The following is a 19,540-nucleotide window of genomic DNA, read 5'->3' on the forward strand; positions in this document are numbered from 1 at the left end:
GTTGTAAAAACAGCCATAACACTACAGAAATAAGATGTCATCTCATTACAATTATACAAAAACAGGAAACATGTAGACAACATTGTGGCTCATGAAAAGTGGAGGTGATACTCTACAATGCAGTGACAGGCTGAAGTTGGCAAATGTATTTTTTTGCATTCAAATGTAGAAAAGTTACATGTACGAAAGGCTTAAATTAAGAGGTCAGTGCTTTATATGGGGCTATTGGGAGACCTACAGTACGTCATTCAATGAAATGGAAATTAAATCGTTAGATCCATCAATCTCCTTTGAAAACTTAACATGATGACTTTAACAACTGAACAATCCGCAAACTTGTTTGCAAAGCTTTGTTGGAAAAGAACCTAAATGCTCTCCTCCAAACAAGAGTTCCCTTGCACTGGTCAACATGGGCATTGCTTGCCACAGACTAATTCACGAGTTCACCCTTATATCTAATCTGAAGGCGAATAGTAGGCATATTTTGGCGTGCTGTCCTGGGGGAGGGGTCCGGGCCCGGAGCATAGCCCAGACCCAAATAACTCCCCCATCCCTAATTTGGGATAAATAGATTAGAAGTGAGGAGTTGGGGTGGAGGAGGGATGGCATAAAACTGTCCTGGGACAAGAGGTAGGAAGACTGGATATATATACGCTTGTGTGCTAGTTAAGATGATTATGTAAACGAGATGCACCTGTGCCAAATTGGATGATTAGCTGATCATGCTCCTCCCAAACTTCCTTAATAAAACCACATTCAGGGGTGGTGTTGGCACAGTGGATAAGACACATGCCTTTGGTGTGAGAGACCCAGGTTTGAATCCACTGTGAGACACCAATGTGTCCCTGAGCAAGACACTTAACCCCTAGTTGCTCCAGAGGCGTGCGACCTCTGACATATATAGCAATTGTAAATCACTTTGGATGAAAGCGTCAGATAAAAGAATAAGTGTGAATGTGAATTCCTCTCACAGACAGACAATCAGTAATGCAACAACATATAAAACCTGCTAAAATTTGTATCATAAAACCATAATTCAAAATGTTAAAATGTTCAGACATGGATAAAACAAAAGTATTTTGCAAACCAAATGGCAGGTGAAAAACATTTAAAATGCAAAAATAAAAGCATTTTAAAGCTCAAATCTGTTCACTTTCTGAGTGAAGCAAATGAGTTCTTCATATTTACAGGCTTACAAAAGTAAATAAAACTGCGTAGGTCACACGGTGGGCTCAGGAAGTAGTTCATCAACGATAACAGAACGAGATTACGTGGTTTTCCGGAATCCTTTCAGGATGGGGTATATATTCTCAAATGCTTCGTAGATCTCTCCTCTAACCTTTGCACCTGGAAATAAAGGAACTTTCATTATGCAACTTCAGTGTAGTAATATTATACTAGCATTAGATGGTATTATTTTTACCATTTTAAATACAACAATAACCTCACCTGTGAGTACAACTTTGCCTGAAACGAATATTAAAAGAACAATTCTGGGTTTGATCATTCTGTAGATTAATCCGGGAAACAACTCCGGTTCATAGCTGGGGAAAAAGCATCAGCAGTATATTAGGGTTGCAAATTTCTCATAGTCAGAATGTTGCTCGCACTTGAATAATAGATCACAGGATTGCAAATACATTAGTATATCAGTAAAATAGACCTTTAAAATCAATATCCAACCTAGGTGGTAAAAACAGTAATAGTGTAGATGTACATTTATTCAGAATAAGGACACACAAAAGTATTAATTTAGTTTGAAAATGTGATGTATTAAAATAATAATAATATTAATAAATAATAAAAACAAACCTGCTAAACTGCTGGTGTGTAAGCACAAGGCCCTCTAATCGGATGGGAAACTTGACGTCGCAGCTGCCCACCATGTTCTGAATTTTGAAGTCTAAGAATTTAGCAGGAAAACCCAACTTCTGAACCACTCTGGCATATTTTCTGGCTGCCAATCGAGACTGTACCTCACTGCAGAAGTGAGTGCACAAAAGAAAGGCAAACTCACACACTGCTGTTTGTTCTACAAGACTGTGTGACAGGAAAAAAATGACAGCAAGGCAGCAGGTGGCTTTTGTACCTTTTCGCTCCCGTACACACCATCTTCCCCGAGCTGAAGATGAGAGCTGTTGTTCTGGGTTCTCGTATTCTCATGATGACAGCAGCAAAACGCTGAAAGGGTTAATTGATGTATATTTGTGTTAAATCAAAATGGATGTTTTTGCCAAAAAAAAGACATTGCTAAAAAAAGATTTGTTCAGAAAATATCTACTCGTGGTCTCCTACAACTGTAATCTTTGCAATAGGTAAAAATTAAAAGGTCCCAATTAAAACGAGTTTTACCTTTGGATTATATTCAGCATTTCTGGCTCGAAGTGCTATTGTCTTCAAATCAAGTTTGCACCCCAAGTTTACAGTGGACACAATATTCCTTAAATACAAATGAAAATAACTTTTTTTTTGCACACAATAGACAGATATTGTAGACCATAGAAAAAACATAGGGCACTCATGTGATAATCTCATTTGACTTTTTTCCCCCCATCTTAAAGCCAATTGACAATGTTTTTGACAGGATTGTGTGATGGCGGCAGCTTAAGAACTCACTGTAATTGGGGAAGGATGCCAGAGCTCTCTGAGGCCGGTGTGGAAGGAGTGATGGGAGTCATAGGGGTGAGAGGTGTTGTATGCACTGGCGTGTTGCCTGGCAGTGCCGTTGTGGTGGAGACCTGCGAGTGGTAGAGCTGTGGTGTCTGGCCTGCAGCTCCCATCATCCCACCCTGCTGTTGTGAGGCTGCCTGTTGTTGCTGCTGCCGTCGCTGCTGCTCCTCCAGAAGGGACAAGCTGTTGGTGTTCTGCACTGACTGTGGTGTAAGGCCCGTGCCGAACTCCATTATAGGACTGCAAATGGGCAGGACAGGTGTCATGGCTCCCTTTAAATAGATGCAAGGTCAGATAACATTATGTAGTGGTCTCGCCAAGGCCGAAGTATTGGCTGATATTTGGCATTTTTCAAATATCGTCATCGGCCGATAAGTATTTCGGCCAATATGTTCGAAGCGGGACTTTATTTTGATAGTGATAAGAACGGCAGCGCCGGAGCGCACACAGTGCTCACACTCTCACTCTTGTTCGTCATCGCCATTAACAGTTCTGTCTAATATGGATAGAAGTCGGTCTAATAATCAGGGAATTAATGTATACAGGAAGTATTAAAACGATTGCTTTTATATTAGGCCTATTAGTAATAGAAAAGCAAACATTATAATTCTTTCTCATTTGCCGTCAGCATTAAGCAAATACACATTTATATTATTTAAATAAATATTTGAATGACTAATAAACATTTCACAAACTTTGCAAGCTTAGTTGAATCCAGCTGTGAGATCTTGTGAAGTGTGTATGTAGATCCAGAATGATCGCGTGTTCTCTGCGGGATGGTCAGTCCACGTGAACTGAATGCTTTAAACTCGCGATTTCAAATTGTGCTGTGCTTTATGCATTTACCCACTGTCTCATGTCATTTTCAGTGTGCTGTCTGAGTGTTACCCTGGTTTTATTTGAAAAATATGATTCCTAGGTTACAGGGTTTACTTTATTTTGAATTATATTTGTATTAAATATTTGTGAAAAATACTGTCATCTAAATTCTAAGCATGTTTCTTTTGCACATTTACCTTTTAATCCATTGTCAAATGATTTAAATGTTTTTTAATATTAATTGGCCCCCATGCTTTCCAAGATATCGGCAGTCAAAAAACACATATCAGTTGACCACTAGTACCGATGAACTGAGGATTATGTAAAAGGTGGAATATACTACATGTATTCTGCTCAGAATTACAGTGTGGAAGAGGAGATCGGAGTTGGCACTTCTTTTTTTTTGGCTTTAGACTTTGATTCTTTTGAAGTCATAGGATATCCAGCATGTTTGATATTTGGAGCCAATTTTAGAACACACTGATGACATGTTAAATTTGATTTAGTTCATTAAGATTCATTTATTATAAATGTAACAGTTCAATACTATGTTGAACAGACAATGTAATAATGTAGCCTAAGAAAGCTAAATTTGTTCCAAATAATAGTACAGGCATATTAACAATTTTTTTTCATAGTATAATGAGGTGCTTTACACAAAAATCTATAGAGTTCCCTTCGCACATTAATATTTGGGGTTCCGTGGCATCTCATTTTGGAAAAAACCCTGGTTTGGTGTATGATGCCCAGTTTTTCTCTGACAAAGTCAGCAAGTGTATGATTCCTCCTAATGTCTTAAAATCTGTGCAAACTTTAAAAGCGGTGTAAAGTGTTCCAGTGTTTTTATGCTTCTTCAACCCTGCATTACTCACCTGCGGAGATGCCAGCCCTTGAGTGAAAGGAGTGAGGCTGTTGTTCTGCTCCATATTGACAGGTTATGAAGCAAAACAGCCAAGTAGTGATTTCAGGACTAGCTTAGCCCCAAAAGGCCTGTTGTGACACACACACACACACACACACAAAACAATCAATGAAACATACATTCACACAACAGCGTAGCAATATGTCAACTGAGAAATTGCATTGTAGACACAGATCTGTGCATTTCTAAGGGGGAACAAAACTGAATGGTTCGGTTGTAAAATGAAGACTGCGAAAGTAGCAAGGTTCCGTACAGGTGACGTTTTAGCGCCGATTGCAGAATAAATTATTACAGTTCGTACATAAACTATATATCTATGTCATCCTTAAGTTTCTCTCTTTAACCCCCGATCTTAACATAGACACGTCCTCTGTTTGTTTCAGTAAGTTTTGAGTAACGTTAAGTTTGCTCGTTGCGCCCACCGCGCTTGAAAATGAACGGTGGGGAAGAAATACATCAAAACTTCAGTCTGAGAGGGAAGACAACTAGAGCAGCGAAAATATACATTTCTATTCCACTCATGTTTCCCACAGTACTACAGCCTTTTTTAAATGAATATTGTATTAATCACAAATTGTTAAATATATCACCTTTTGTTAAATAAATGCTTTGAAATGGGGATGTTAAAGCATCGATTGTTAAAGCACCTGAGACAGGCAGCAGAGATATTACTTTATGAAGTTTTCACATTGGTTAACCTTTATTTATTATTATTAATCAGTGCAAAATGATTTGCCCCTTCGTCTTCTGCTTCTTCAGAAAGATATGGAAATGATGTTCACTAACCTTTCACATGATTCATGCTTAACTCACATGTCATAATTAATATCACGACAAAATCATGTTTTTAACTCGCATGCGCCCTTTATTAAAGCAGCATTTTTTTTATTTTATTTTTTGCAGTTAAAATAAATAAAAAGTTCACTTTTGATCAGTTGCATGTCAATTTTCGCCGATAAAATCCAGTTATGAGCGCTGTACGGAACACCATTATAAGCCTGTAAGGAACACCGTTATCTTCCGTACAGTGGCGGAGGTGGTACTTTTCCGCAGTTTTCTCAAAAACTATTGGTCCTAAAGACATCAATCAAAGTGTAGACTGTATAATAAGTATTCCCCCGGAAAATGAGCACACAAACATGCATGTTTGTCTTTCAACAACGGAGGAGTGCTCGCTGGCGTGCGGTGAAAAGTGGACGGAACATGGTTAGTCTACGTTACAGAACATATAAAACGTGTCACACCAAGAGTAGGGTAGAGGGGTGTGCTGATGTTATTTGCAGTGTGGCTCTGCGGAAACTCAAATCAATGTAATATCGCATCACAAACGCGGCTTAACAGAACATAACTGACACTCAACAGAGTTCATGCTACATTCACAACAGCGCTCTCTACCGAAAGGGTATAATGAACAGACGTCCAAACAAACCGTTAATTTGCAGGATGCCAGGATCCCTCAGACTGGCAATGGGTTCGCGCAGAAAAGCTCCAGCAGCGCGCAAAACACAAGATTGTACAACAACTTCCGCCGACTTTAATAATGCGCTTCCGGTGCATAGTGGGTTTTACGTTCATGAAAATTAATTTAAACAGCAAAAATAAATAAATAAATAAAATATAAACATAAGTGGAAATTATGCAACAACAAAATCCTCACTGTTCTTACTACCTGCATTCCCTTTTCTTTATATTAATCCCAAGACTATGTTTGTTAATGTAAGCAGATTTTAGTTATTGGAAGTATTGAAATGTATTTATTAAATGTGTCATACATAGTAAGTAAATTTCTATATAATGGTAACTTTCTAAACAACAACAATGCATATATAATTGCACAGTCATATCTTGTAGCTCACAAAGTAATTGAGAACAGTCCTCACAGTTTGCTTGTTTGAGATGGACCAGTAGCATTTGCACAGGAACTGGGTTTTACATTTGAACCCAATGAAAACATGCTCTCTGACTATTCAGCTATTGCTTACTTGGTATTCACACACAACTGTTTCCACCATTATTTAAATCCATAGGAAGAATATATACTTGCTTATTGATTTTAATTACATTTTCTTGTGTTTTTATAAATTCCAAAAGGAAAAGGCATGATATGATAGGCAAGAGATTCATATAATGTGAAAACTTTCTCGATGAGTGAATCATATGTGGGGCAAACCTGTTTTTTAAGTCAGATGACTACGTTGTAGTTGTGTAAATAATTTTTTTATTTTAATTTAATTTTGAGCAAAGTATGGCTTTATATAATAAAATTAAACTGTGACATTTAGCACACAATCAACATTGTTTTAATTTTCTGATTATGAATAAACATTGCATATCCATTGTATATAATTTATTATATGTTGGATTTATACCATAGAGCTTGGATGATTTAGTAGGTCTAGTTGAGTAATGTATTACACATATATTGCAGCTTAACTTTGTTTACTTTCTCATAGGTCTTATAGCTCTTGATCTAACTGGTAACATAACGGTAGGTTAGGCTAAAAATGTTTAAAATTTCCATTGTTGTTCTATCTGAAGTCATCTTAATTTCTACATCAATATTGAACACATGTGTACTAATGTTTTTTAGCGACAAACAAATCATAGCCTTCTTTGCTATTACAAAAATTATATAAATTTTTATGACAAGTTACAACCATGTTCTCTGTATTTTCAGGTGGGTGCCGCAGCAGGTTTTTTTTTTTTTTTTTTTTACATATTATCTGAGCTTGTTCTTTTACTAAGGCATTGTTTCTTTGTAAATATTACATTGATTGTACAATTGAATATTCAGTATAGGTCATTTGGAGACTTTACACTTGGAGAATATAACTATATATATTTCTTCTGTCCACAGCTACAGGAGATGGACACAAAATCACGCTACTGCCCAAGCTTTCATGTTGTGTAGCTGATGAGACAAGTATATGTATCTCTGTTTCGGTATAAATTAAAATTTCACCTTATTTAATTCAATGTTAATTCATAGGGCTATGTCCCAGACTCCCAGTGTATCAAAATGTGAAGGTTTAATTTGCATTAGTCAAAAAAGTTTGCACACAGTAGTACATATCATGCTAATACTGTGATGTTACGGCCAAAGTTACGTGTATTTGTGTGTATCTCTTTCATTGATCCGGTACTCTCTTTCTTAATAGGCTCCGCCCCTGCAGCCGGTTTAGTGTCTAGACTGCTCTAACATCAGAGTGAAGAGAGAAGAATGTGGAACTTGATGAATACGTTTGTTTTCCGCATCGTTGTGATCACTGTTTTAGCGCTGTGTTTTAGAGCTTGACGTACACTGGGAGAGAAGGGTTTGACAGGACTGACGAGGAGTCCTGTGTGCGTCATGATGTTTCCGCCAGCCGCTGCTCAGCTGTGTTTGAATGTTGTTTGGTTCTATTTTGCATTGGTCTATGTCTGTCAATATCTGTGCTTGATCAGTTGCCTGCTGATACGTGAGTTTTGATCCAATAATAAACTATTTCAAATTGCTATCTTGACATCGCGTGTCTTTATGTTGCTTACCCCTTATAACGAGCACTTTAATAACGGGGTTCGTAACAGTGAGGATCTGGGTATCCTGAAGGTTGTGTTTCTCGGATGACAGAGGTGGTGTAAAGTGAAGGCGGTAAATAAAAATCTTATCAAACCATTAGAAAAATGTTTGTGCTATAGTAAATTAAATCTGGCCCGTATTTCTCTCATCTCTTTTCTGCTATCAAGGGCTCATGTCCCAGTGAAGCCTGTCACGCTGAACAGGTGGTGATAAATGCTTTGAAATTTGGTTTATTTCTTTGAATATGAAGGTAAACACCTTTTATATGGTCCACTGTATTTTCTGACTTCGATATGATGAATATTGATTAAATGCAGTTTGAACCTACACATTTGTAAGGGTTCTTTATCGTTTCTCTTGATAAAATTTATTTTTTTGCATCTTTGTTGCAGCTAATCCAAGTTTCTGGTCTTCTCACAGCGGATACTATAAAAGCGGACTATGCCAACACCTTCTGAATATACATAAAGCTAGTCATTAACCAACATAAATATCGTATTTTTATTTAAATAACGTATAGTTTCTCCTCATTAGGACTGGTTGGTCATAAAACGACATTGCATTTTAACATTTTGTTTTTAATTTCTGTTTATGAAAAAAAAAACGTTGTTCATTATTCTTAATAATCAATAAAAATCTGTCTGGTGGTTCACAGTCTTTTTTACACGTATCGATCACAGACTCACTCGCGTTAGTTAATGCCACGTATCACAAATGACGTCATATTTTACCCCACTTGATAGGGGGCAGGATTGCGCCAGTCCTCGGAGTGAACGATTCAAGTCACTATGAGCTCATCGTAAATGTTTAATAAAGCGAGGTGGATGTTGTAGTTCTTCATACAGACGTTTTCCATTCGCGCAAGCCAAATTATCTCTGATTTGAACTACAACTTCCGCACAGGTCATGATGACGACATTGCCTACGCAATCTGTTTAAGGAGTACCAATTTCCTGGTTGAAGAGTCAGCCATTTTGGGTTTTAACCGACTAGCCTTTGCGGTAGTAGCTAGCCAGCTAGTTACTTTTTAATAGGACGAAGAGGGTTTGTTTCTAGTTTACCTTCACGCCGCGGAGTTGCTTTTTTAGAAGACAACCGGTTTTCACAGTGTCCAGTCCACGATGAATCCCGAATAGTAAGTGGTTGAGTTATACACTCCTTGTTTGTCTTTATTGAGCTCAAAATGTACCTGTAGCTAACGTTACTTTTGACAGGCAGCAGCTGCAGCAATTATGACTAGATGTTTAATCTTACCAGCAACTAACATCACTGTATTTTATCTATTTCACTTCGTCAAAGCCGGGAAGCACCTTGCTTTTCAAAACCGGCATTTTTTAACACCTAGCTTTCTCTAAAGAAGTGTTTTTATGATTATTAGTCATTAAACGGCTGTTGTTGAAGCTCAGCCGGCTTAAATATCCATCCTCGACGCGTTAAATTTATGAGTGAGTCATTAGTTAGTCATATCACACCGTTAACACTTCGTATTTTGTCAAGCCATTAAAAAGCATGCTGTCTGTCAGGCTTCATCGGAAACTATTATGAAAGCTAGTTGTTGCAAGCTAACGTCTTCAGATCCGTTTTCACTTACTTTTAAAACGACTCGACCTGTTGGTGAAATGGATAAATAGCTGGTTAAGGATCGTTGACATGTTTGGTAACCTGTCGTTGACCCCTTAATTTAGTCAGACACAGGGTTGCGGTTTAAGTAGCTGGATAAAAGGGATGGTGGGCTAATAAGTTACTAATGTGTAACGTTAAATCATCGTTATTCGCGTTCATTTATTTGATAACCCCGCTTTTAAAGTTTAGAAAGGTGTTTTAAGATTTTTTTTCAAGTCACGTGCCTTGTTTAATACTTCACTTTTAATCACAGGTGTAGAAGTACTGTACAACTCGACACTAAAGTAAAATTTCTAAGTTAAAGTCAGCATTTTTCTCCGACATAAAAGGTGGTTTGCCAAGATTACATGCATAATAGCCACATTTCCAGACTACACCAGTCTGATTGGTGCTGTCTTTGTTTCTTTATCAGTATTAATTTACATAATCTCAAAAGGTATTTGCTGCCATGATTCCCGTGTTCATTGGCACTGAATTGTGAGGTTTCTATACACTCCAGTCTAAATGTCTGAATGTGCAGATGTCAAATATGTCTCAAGAACCTGAAGTGCCCATCCCTTCCTCTATTGTGTGCTAGTCATGTGTAGGTCACATGCCAAATGCAAGCTACACACTTTATTACAACTATCACCAGTCTGAGTGTTGAGCAGCTCTGTTACTTTATGTGCTTAGTATCAGCCGTTTCTTATTTTTTTTTTACATGGTCAGAAAGGGTGAATAAGAGGTTTACATAGTTAGGTGCTTTTATAATGATAGTTGTTCAGTGGTTACCACTCATTAGTAGTTTCTCTTTCAGTTCAGTTTTATCAAAGATTCAATACTAAAGTGCATAGAGACCTTGTGGCTTCCTGAAATAACATGAATAGTGATAAAAGAAACTAGCAAGCCAGAATTCACGTGGATTGTCTCTGTCTTTTTTTTTTTTACATCCATGTAGGATTTAATGCAGAATTTCAGATCAGCATGTTTAAACAATAATTTTTTTAAGACCATACTTAGCTGAAGGCACTTATACTACACCTACTTATTCTATTTATTCTATTCACATACAGTTTTTGCTTTTAGTGCTTCCCTACACAGGAGCATTTGTTGCAGTCAACCTAACAAGGAGAGCATGACTTGAATTCAGTGCAGTGAGCAGGATTGAGGGGAAAACAGACTGTTCTGCTGAGTCGATGAGCTGGTCTTGACCAGGCTGATCCACTGATTTCCTTCCTATGGTCTTTTCTTACCAGGGCATATTGAATAAGGCCTGAGGATTTAGCACAACAGGCAAAATTCCCTCTCTGTGGAATGCTTGATCAGCTTACTCAAGTTTCCCGACCTCAGAGGTCCTCAAGCACATTGTTTCTGTAAAACAAACATTTTATTTTTTGCATGCAAAAGTGGAGCAGTGACTGATTTATCCCATGTTTAAATGAGTTACAGTGCTGAAATGCAACAGTCTGGCCTATTTCACATGTTTCAGGAGGATTTTAATGACCTCCTTTCTAATGTAGCCTTTATACGTCTAGTATATAATATGTATTATACAGTAAACAAAAGAAAGAGTTGGGTTTAGGGGCAGGCAGGTTCAGGTGTTTTGAGATTTAGGGTAGATGATGGGTACACTCATTCAAATTATATATTTTTTAAAGAAATTAGTAGTTTTATTCAGCAAGGATTGCATTAAATTGATCAAAAGGTACAGTAAATACTTGTACATTGTTGCAAAAAAATTGTTCTTATGAACTTCCCATTCATGAAATAATCCTGAAAAATCTTGGTTTCTACGAAAATATTAAGCCATGCAACTGTTTTTAATTTAATTGAACCGATACTGATCAGCTAAAATATTGCTTGATCGGTGACGATCCCGAAGTTCGCCTCAGGACATCCCTTACAAAAAAGTTATTTTAAATTGTAATATTTTCACATTACTATTGTACTGTATTTTTGATCAAATAAATGGAGCCTTGGTGAGCATAAAAGACTTCTGTCATATACATTAGAAAGTCTTGACTGTCACTAACGTTTGTGCGGTTGTGTCTATTTCACAGAACTGTGGCTGCCAAAAATAGGGGGACAAATATTGACTGTCTAATGTTTTGTTACTTTTTCTCTTCATACAGTGACTATTTATTCAAGCTGCTCTTGATTGGTGACTCTGGTGTTGGAAAGTCTTGCCTTCTTCTCCGATTTGCAGTAAGTAGGCTATATGGTTTCCTGTATTTGCCCTCATGAAGGTATTGCCGTAATTTATGCTTGCATCTATGTATTAGTATTTAAATGTCAAAGGTTGCAGAGGTTAAATAATCAGCTGTCTGAAAAAAAAGTGACGCATAGCCAAGTATGGTGTCCCATACTCTGAATTTGTGCTCTGCATTTAACCCATCCAAATGAACACAGAATGAACACATTCTGAACTGTGGACAGCCATTTTTCTTGCGGCATCCGTGGAGCAGTTGAAGGTTTGGTGCTGTGCTCAAGGGTCTCCCCTCAGTCTTGGTATCAAGGGTGGAAGAGAGCGCTGGTTCATTTTCCCCACTGACAATCACTGCCGCATCCAAGACTCAAAGTCTGACTGTATAACCATTAGGCCACGATTTCCCCCAATATTATTATTTTTTCTTGTTTACAAAATGCATTTGCATTCTAGGGAGAGATTTGACTACTGAAACATCTAATTCACCTCCTGTTTTGCTTCTCTCAGGATGACACGTATACAGAAAGCTACATTAGCACTATCGGTGTGGACTTTAAAATAAGAACTATAGAATTAGATGGAAAGACCATCAAACTTCAAATCGTAAGTTCCTTTCTATCCTGTAATGAATAAATGTTGGTGAATAAGATGACTTGAATGGAATATACAAGCATGTGATTAAAGAAAAGTGAACACTTGACGTTTAGATGGTATCATTTAATTTTTTAGGGACCCCATCAGAGAGAGCAGAGTTAAGTCAGTGCTCTTATCATGAAGAATTTTCCTTGATCATGTAAATTATGTCAGAGAGAGACCTTTGTCTGCTAACTGTTGAATAGTGCTGGGTTAACAATATTGAGTACCCATTTAATTAATTTTAACATTAAATCAATATGTGTGACTATAACTTCACTGGCACTCCTGCCATAAAATACTCAAAATAGGTTGTGTTACTTTTGAAAAGAAACCAAGTCACAGCTTTTAAATTCTGTGTTGTTAATTTTAACATTTAATGTACTAACTGGGGTTCCCTGTGTAGTTTACAGCATTTGTTAAGAGTTGACGTTTGAAATCTTTGTCAGTACCCTGCCCTACTATTGAAGTAGCTGAAGTAATATTTTCTGAGCCTATATTTGCATTTAATTGAGGTGTCATATTATTCCTTCTTTCGTACAGTGGGATACAGCAGGGCAGGAGAGGTTTCGCACAATCACATCTAGTTATTACAGAGGAGCACATGGCATTATTGTAGTCTATGATGTTACAGATCAGGTGAGCTCTTCCAAACCTTAAGTGTCCTAATTTCACTATAAACACCTGTGAAAATACCTTGAAATACAGGTTTTAATTTCTGCTCTGTTGTATTTGTTACAATCTGTTTTTTTATGCACTCAGGAGTCCTTCAATAATGTTAAACAGTGGCTACAGGAGATTGACCGCTATGCCAGTGAAAATGTTAACAAGTTATTGGTTGGCAACAAGTGTGACTTAACAACAAAAAAAGTGGTGGACTACACAACAGCAAAGGTAAAATTGCTGTATTCCATATTACTTAATTTATCTCACTATTATGATGGCTCTGTTTTAAAACCAAATGAGCTGCCTTGCTGTCAGACTGCCTTCGAACTAAAACGAGAGTTCATAACTGACCGATTTGGAACGTTATACATGGATAAGAACAAAGTTCATAGGAGAATCTTGGTTTCAGTAGATATTGTGTGCTGCTACGCCAATTAATTAAAGGGTTAGTTCACCCAAATATTATAATTATGTCATTAATAACTCACCTTCATGTCGTTCCAAACCAGTAAGACCTCCGTTCATCTTCGGTACACAGTTTAAGATATTTTAGATTTAGTCCGAGAGCTCTCAGTCCCTCCATTGAAGCTGTGTGTACAGTATACTGTCCATGTCCAGAAAGGTATGAAAAACATAATCAAAGTAGTCCATGTGACATCAGAGGGTCAGTTACAATTTGTTGAAGCATCGAAAATACATTTCACGGAGCTGCTGACATGTTTTCTGGAAGAGAAGACAATGCTGAATAAAGTCGTAAGTTTTGTTATTTTTGGACCAAAATGTATTTTCGATGCTTCAAAAAATTCTAACTGACCTTCTGATGTCACATGGACTACTTTGATGATGTTTTTCTTACCTTTCTGGACATGGACAGTATACCGTACACACAGCTTCAATGGAGGGACTGAGAGCTCTCAGACTAAATCTAAAATATCTTAAACTGTTTTCAGAAGATAAATGGTGGTCTTACAGGTTTGGAATGACATGAGGGGTGAATCATTAATGACAATTTTTATATTTGGCTGAACTAACCCTTTAATGCAGTAATAAACATTAGAAATACACATTGCAAACTTCAATGGGAATTAATAAATTGATGTAACTGATACATTTTAGTACTGAATTAAGTATTTTTTGATTCACATTTCTTTCACTTTGTCCGGCATTTTCGAGTTCAGAAGGCATTGTGGGATTTGGTTAATAGAATGGCCTTTGTGTTAGGAGCAAATTTATTTCATAAGATTTATAATGATATAAAATATCATATAAGATTTTAGTAAAGTTTTTAATCCTGCTATTTATTAATTCATTTTATTCACTTTTAGTCATTTTAGTACTTCAACTTATTTGATTTCAGTAAGTTGCCAAAGCAACCTCTTTTTTTTTTCATGCAAGTGTCTATTTCAGTGAACTAAAACGGTTTTAGTTGTGGTTGACAACACTGTGCTTTAAATTTCTGAATATATAGGCAGCTCACTAGGTTTTGGAGTTTTTGGAGTGGTCAACTGATATATTTATTTTATTTTTTATTTATTTATTTTATTTTTTGTACAGCCAATACCGATATCTTGGTAAACCGGGGGCCGATATAATTGTTTTTTTGCGCACATAAGATTTGCAGTTGTTCACTTTTCCAGTGTTCTAACGGAAAGAACTGCTTTGCTTATTTTTAGGAATTTGCTGATTCCCTTGGGATTCCTTTCTTAGAAACTAGTGCTAAGAATGCCACTAATGTGGAGCAGGCCTTCATGACCATGGCTGCTGAGATCAAGAAGAGAATGGGCCCAGGAGCCACAGCTGGGGGTGCTGAGAAGTCTAACGTGAAGATCCAGAGCACTCCAGTAAAGCCTGCATCTGGAGGCTGCTGCTGAGGCTTCCTCGACCCTGACCCTCTCACCTCGGCCCCTGGATCTTGGCACAAGAGCCCCCAGAATAGGAGAAAGAAAGGGGGATGGATCATTTGATATGGAGCAAAGAGTGAATATGAAGAATAGAAGGAATAAAAGAGAGTGTGAAGCAGTCAACCGTTTAAGTTACCCAAGTTGTACTGTATGTAGCCGCACTACCAAAAACATTCAAAAATCTGCTGCCCCACCTTCCCTTGCTTTTCATAAACTAAAACTGATGAGAGGTCTGAGATTTGATAACGGTCAGTCCCCTTCACCCCTGCTGTCTTTCAGGGGCTGCTTTTAACCAACCACACCCCAACAAAAGGATGGATTTCATTTTCACTCAACAATTTTAAATCTTCTGTTTCCAAGAATAATGTATTTATCTCACTGCATTCCTACTGCAGGGCTGGTCTGTGGTCAAAACTCAATGACATTTGTTTTCTTTTCTTTTCTTACTTTATTCTTTCTTGATTATTATTTTACTGTTTATATTTGCATGTGTAGGTTTCTGTCCCCAAGGATTTTGTCTGTTGAGATGAACTGGGCAGCAGTGGTTCAAAGTCCTACATCTGTTTAGTAAGATATATGTACATATACACTATGTATATATGTGTAAGATCTGAGTTGACCTCTCTGTAGAGTTAAATACATGATTCAAGTAGTTTTACTTTCTTTTGCATTTAAGTTGGCTGTAAACTCTTGTAGTTTTGTTGCGCGATGCCGATGTGTAACAGTTAACATATATATATATAAATATAAATATTGTACAACCACATGTACAATATCAGTATGTCTGCAATTCTTGGTGGGACATGTAGAAACCCTTTGTGTTTTATTTATTCAACATTTATATGCAAATATATTGTTCCAATAATCTACAATCTCTCGATATTGGCCATTTACCTGCGGAATACATTGAAAGCAAAAATTTCACAATCGCATATGTGACTCAAACACTATGTTCTCTTTTTCATAATAAAGGCAAATGAATTCATTTTTTGAATGAACTCTGAAAACGATTATGTCTAGTTTATCATTTTGTATGGTTTCAGATGGACTTTTCACTTATGTAGGATATGTATATGTTAATATGTATATGTAGGATTAAAGTTAGCCTTGCTGCAACCCAAAAGCAGTTAACTCATATTTTAGTATTCTTTACTAATATAGTATTTATTAATATTTGTAATTTGCTTGTATATTTTTATATTTGTAGTTTTAACTGTAATTTTAATGTAAATTTAAATAATTGTATGTGCTTTTGTCAATTTTATTAGTGTAAACTTTAAGTTAGTTGCCATGGCAGCTTTTTAAAAAAAAGTTTTTAATAATTTTATATATTTCAGCTTTTTTAATAAACAAAATCAGATTTAGTTTTAGCTTTAGTTAATAATAGTTTATTTACTTTTAATTTAAAAATTTACAAATTAAAAATTTGTAAAGCCTGAGTTAATTGAGGATCTATTTTATTATTATTTGCTCGCTATGGTAGTATATGACAGCCCTGTGAACGCAACATAGCAAAATAATGAAAATTGGCACACTTGTAGTGATGGTCATGAATAGTTCTCTTACTAACTTTGGGGCCTCTAGGAGCACCTACACAAGTTCATAAATAGTCTCTTCATTCTGATCACATTCAGTAGCTTACTTTAGGACTCTGCCCATTACGGTAATGGCTATTTTAAGATTCCATTGTGTTGCTACTCTTCCAAATTTTGTCCAATTCTTATGAGAATTAGCAAAGGTGATCTTTGGACCAAGCTGCACAGAAATAATTGACCAGAAATTTAGGCTCTACTGGTGAAAAACAAAAAAGTGATGTGAACTTAATGTTGAAACAAAATTGGTTCAGAGGCTGTACCTCAGCCAAACTTTGATCAATCGAAACCAAACTCAGAAGGCTTTATCAACACCATGATCTGAGGGTCCATGTCAAATCTGGCAACATCACCATCCTATGGATCATAAGATATGACAAATGGCTATTTTTGCTAGTAAATTTTGAACAGTTAGTCAGAAAATCATGATCTCTGGATTCCTTGGGTCATGCAGAATCAGTCGATATTGATTTTGCCAGGGACAGACCAGCCGCTTATCTGCCATTTAAACATTTGCCATAAATTGCAATATCTTTTAAACTATTTGATAAACCATTTGGTTGCCATTCTATCTAATGTGGCTCTTTAGCTGTCAGGTTAACCGTAAGCTACGTTAGCATTTAATTAGCTCAGTAGCATTCTAATCTGGTCATCATGTTAAGTAATGTTTTCATGTGCTCATTTTCACACTGAAAGCTCTCCTAAGCAGCCTGTTGAATGTGCATCAACTGAGTGGTGCACATTGTTAATCCACTGGCCCTGAAACTTTCAGATTGAGAGTCACACTGGATTCAATCTTAAGAGTGTTTTGTGCTTTTGAGATGCACATTGTAAAGCTTTTGACTGTTCAGTGTGAAGTACTTTAATGAGTTTTCTGTGATTGTTACACTCTAAAAAACGCTGGGTTGTTTTTTCAACCCAACTTCTGGGTTGAGGCCGTTGGATAGGACTTTGGGATGTTTTAACCCAAGTTTGGGTTGAAAATAAGGTTTAAAAAAAAAAATGTTTAACCCAGCGGGTCTGGGTTGAGGACGCGGACGTGAAGGAGAGCACGCACGTCACGATAAGATCGTACGTCTCCAGTGCGAGCAGCCGCCATTTTCTCAGCGTGATAGAAGCGAGAAGCGAGTGAAAGACTATGGTAAGTAAATATTCAAAATGTAAAGTTATCTTTTATTGTTTACCCGGTTGTATGAAAGGCGGAAGGTTTTATGAAAGGCGGAAACAAAGGAGCTTAACGTTATATATATATATATTTTAAAAAAAACGGACGCGGTTTTCGCCTCAGACACGGAGGTCTTAACTGCCTCATGTAACGGTACTGAACGGAGGATGTACTTTTAATATAACGTCTGTGAATGTATTTTGTCATATTTACATAAGATTTAACATTATCTGTACTTTTTGAGGCGTTAACAGACGGTTATGGTCACGGTTACGCTCATGTGAATTTGTCTCTTTTTTCGCGGTTAAACTGAATGTATGTTTGTCTCCTAAAGGAAACGGCATTGTGTAGTAAAGACTAGCATAATTATTTTGAGGCTGTTGAAGTGGTAACTGTTAAAAGTATGTTTTACATGTAATATTTCAGACTTGTCAAGCTTGTGTCTTCATTGTCCTCGCGCTGAGAGTTAAAGACACAGAAGCTGTTTGTGTGAGGAGTCACAGACCTGTGTGAGGATGAGGAGGATGTGTTCTTCTGAAGAGAGGGACAGACGGTTTAAGGAGAGTAAACTTCAGAATAACATCAAGTTATCTTTATTTTTACTAAGACTAAAATAATGTTGTTGTTTTTTTAGATGTTGTAATCCAGAGACAAGATAACTTCATTCTTTTGAGACTGATGTAAGTTAAGTTATTATTACTTTTTTTTTTTTAGAAAATTAATGTTTATGTTGTGTCCTGCCTGTTAACTTCACATTTTGATGCAAAAACAGTGTGATTTTATATATACAGACACACACACATATATATATATATATATATATATATGTGTATGTGTGTGTCTGTATGTGTGTATATATATGTATGTATGTATGTATATGTTAATATTTTATTGAAACCATTGATGTCCCTCTTTGCAGAACTCAAACTAACTGGAGTTAAGGACACAGAAGTCTGCTTGTGTGAGGAGGTGGTTTTCTCAGCTTCTTCTGAAGAGAGGGAAAGATCGTTTAAGGCAAGTAAACTTCATAATTTCATGTTATCAGTTGTTGTTGTGTTTTACTAAGAGTAAAATAATATTTGTTTTTTTGTTTTTGTAGATGTTAAAAGCAAGAGACATGGGAGAGCATCATTCCTTTGAGATTTTATGTAAGTTATTTTTAGAAAATAAATTTTTCTGTTGTCTCCTGCCAGTTTACTTCACATTTTGATGCAACAACAGTGTGATTACTTACTCATTTCATTAAGACCATTGATGTCTGTGTTTTTTATTGCAGAAATCAAACCAAGTTTGGAGTTGTCTTGTCTGATTTGGAGAGTCATTATTCTTGGTCTTCGCTCTTAGAGGTAAAGTTCACACAAAAAATAATTTACTTGCCCTCAAGTCATTCCAAACCTATAAGACTTTTGTCTGTCTTTACAACATAAATTAATATATTTTTAGTTTTCTCATAATATTTGTTAATCCATTTATAGTTTAGATAATCAGTATTTTCAAGCTTCATAAATATAGAGTTATTGTAGAAGTACATTCTGATATTTATATATGAATACATCTTAAATTATATGATAGCAAACATGTATGTTCAAAATAAAATACTGGTCTCCCAGACCAGCAATGGAGGACACAAAAAGAGAATATTAAATATATTCATACGTTTTCCAAAAAATTAGCAGATTTCGTATGAGTCTGGAAAAACATGGGGAGAGTAAATTATGAACATTTTAATTATTTGGTGAACTAACGGTTTGAAGAGCAGCCCTCCATGTACATGAACATTTGTGAGGTATGTGAATGTCATATCT

The 19,540-nt window shown here is 36.4% G+C and overlaps 2 protein-coding genes and 1 long non-coding RNA gene across 5 annotated transcripts; 2 read left to right on the plus strand and 1 right to left on the minus strand.

Moving 5' to 3' along the window:
* Positions 1-1,127: 1,127 nt before the first annotated feature.
* LOC113112987 (TATA-box-binding protein-like) lies at positions 1,128-6,078 on the minus strand. Its single transcript, XM_026279051.1, has 8 exons — positions 5,841-6,078; positions 4,362-4,479; positions 2,617-2,942; positions 2,353-2,440; positions 2,090-2,181; positions 1,813-1,980; positions 1,450-1,544; positions 1,128-1,347 (listed from the first exon to the last, which is right to left on the minus strand). Exons 2-8 carry the CDS (start codon positions 4,413-4,415, stop codon positions 1,268-1,270), a joined length of 903 nt encoding a protein of 300 aa, XP_026134836.1. The 5' UTR covers positions 4,416-4,479; positions 5,841-6,078; the 3' UTR covers positions 1,128-1,267.
* LOC113112988 (uncharacterized) lies at positions 4,490-7,906 on the plus strand. Of its 3 annotated transcripts, XR_003293520.1 has the most exons (4): positions 4,490-5,617; positions 6,865-6,899; positions 7,269-7,354; positions 7,570-7,906. It is a non-coding gene; the product is annotated as an uncharacterized LOC113112988 (long non-coding RNA). The 3 variants fall into 3 exon arrangements; XR_003293521.1 differs by lacking the exon at positions 6,865-6,899; XR_003293522.1 differs by lacking the exon at positions 6,865-6,899 and having other exon boundaries at positions 7,269-7,334.
* Positions 7,907-8,934: 1,028 nt separating this feature from the next.
* Positions 8,935-15,988, plus strand: LOC113112989 (ras-related protein Rab-1A). The gene is made up of 6 exons (XM_026279052.1): positions 8,935-9,105; positions 11,705-11,777; positions 12,286-12,381; positions 12,955-13,050; positions 13,174-13,305; positions 14,751-15,988. Exons 1-6 carry the CDS (start codon positions 9,092-9,094, stop codon positions 14,946-14,948), a joined length of 609 nt encoding a protein of 202 aa, XP_026134837.1. The 5' UTR covers positions 8,935-9,091; the 3' UTR covers positions 14,949-15,988.
* Positions 15,989-19,540: the final 3,552 nt, after the last annotated feature.

This window comes from Carassius auratus, chromosome 13, assembly GCF_003368295.1.
Source record: "Carassius auratus strain Wakin chromosome 13, ASM336829v1, whole genome shotgun sequence".
Taxonomy (NCBI): domain Eukaryota; kingdom Metazoa; phylum Chordata; class Actinopteri; order Cypriniformes; family Cyprinidae; genus Carassius; species Carassius auratus.

Excerpts from the sequence above, each read along its gene's own strand:
- LOC113112987 (XM_026279051.1), bottom strand. The coding sequence starts at position 4,415 with ATGGAGCAGAACAACAGCCTCACTCCTTTCACTCAAGGGCTGGCATCT. Across the intron at positions 2,441-2,616 it reads GGCATCCTTCCCCAATTACA|GAATATTGTGTCCACTGTAA; the intron begins GTGAGTTCTTAA and ends TTTGTATTTAAG. Across the intron at positions 1,981-2,089 it reads GTGTGTACGGGAGCGAAAAG|TGAGGTACAGTCTCGATTGG; the intron begins GTACAAAAGCCA and ends TCACTTCTGCAG.
- LOC113112989 (XM_026279052.1), top strand. Across the intron at positions 11,778-12,285 it reads GCCTTCTTCTCCGATTTGCA|GATGACACGTATACAGAAAG; the intron begins GTAAGTAGGCTA and ends TGCTTCTCTCAG. Across the intron at positions 13,051-13,173 it reads TCTATGATGTTACAGATCAG|GAGTCCTTCAATAATGTTAA; the intron begins GTGAGCTCTTCC and ends TTATGCACTCAG.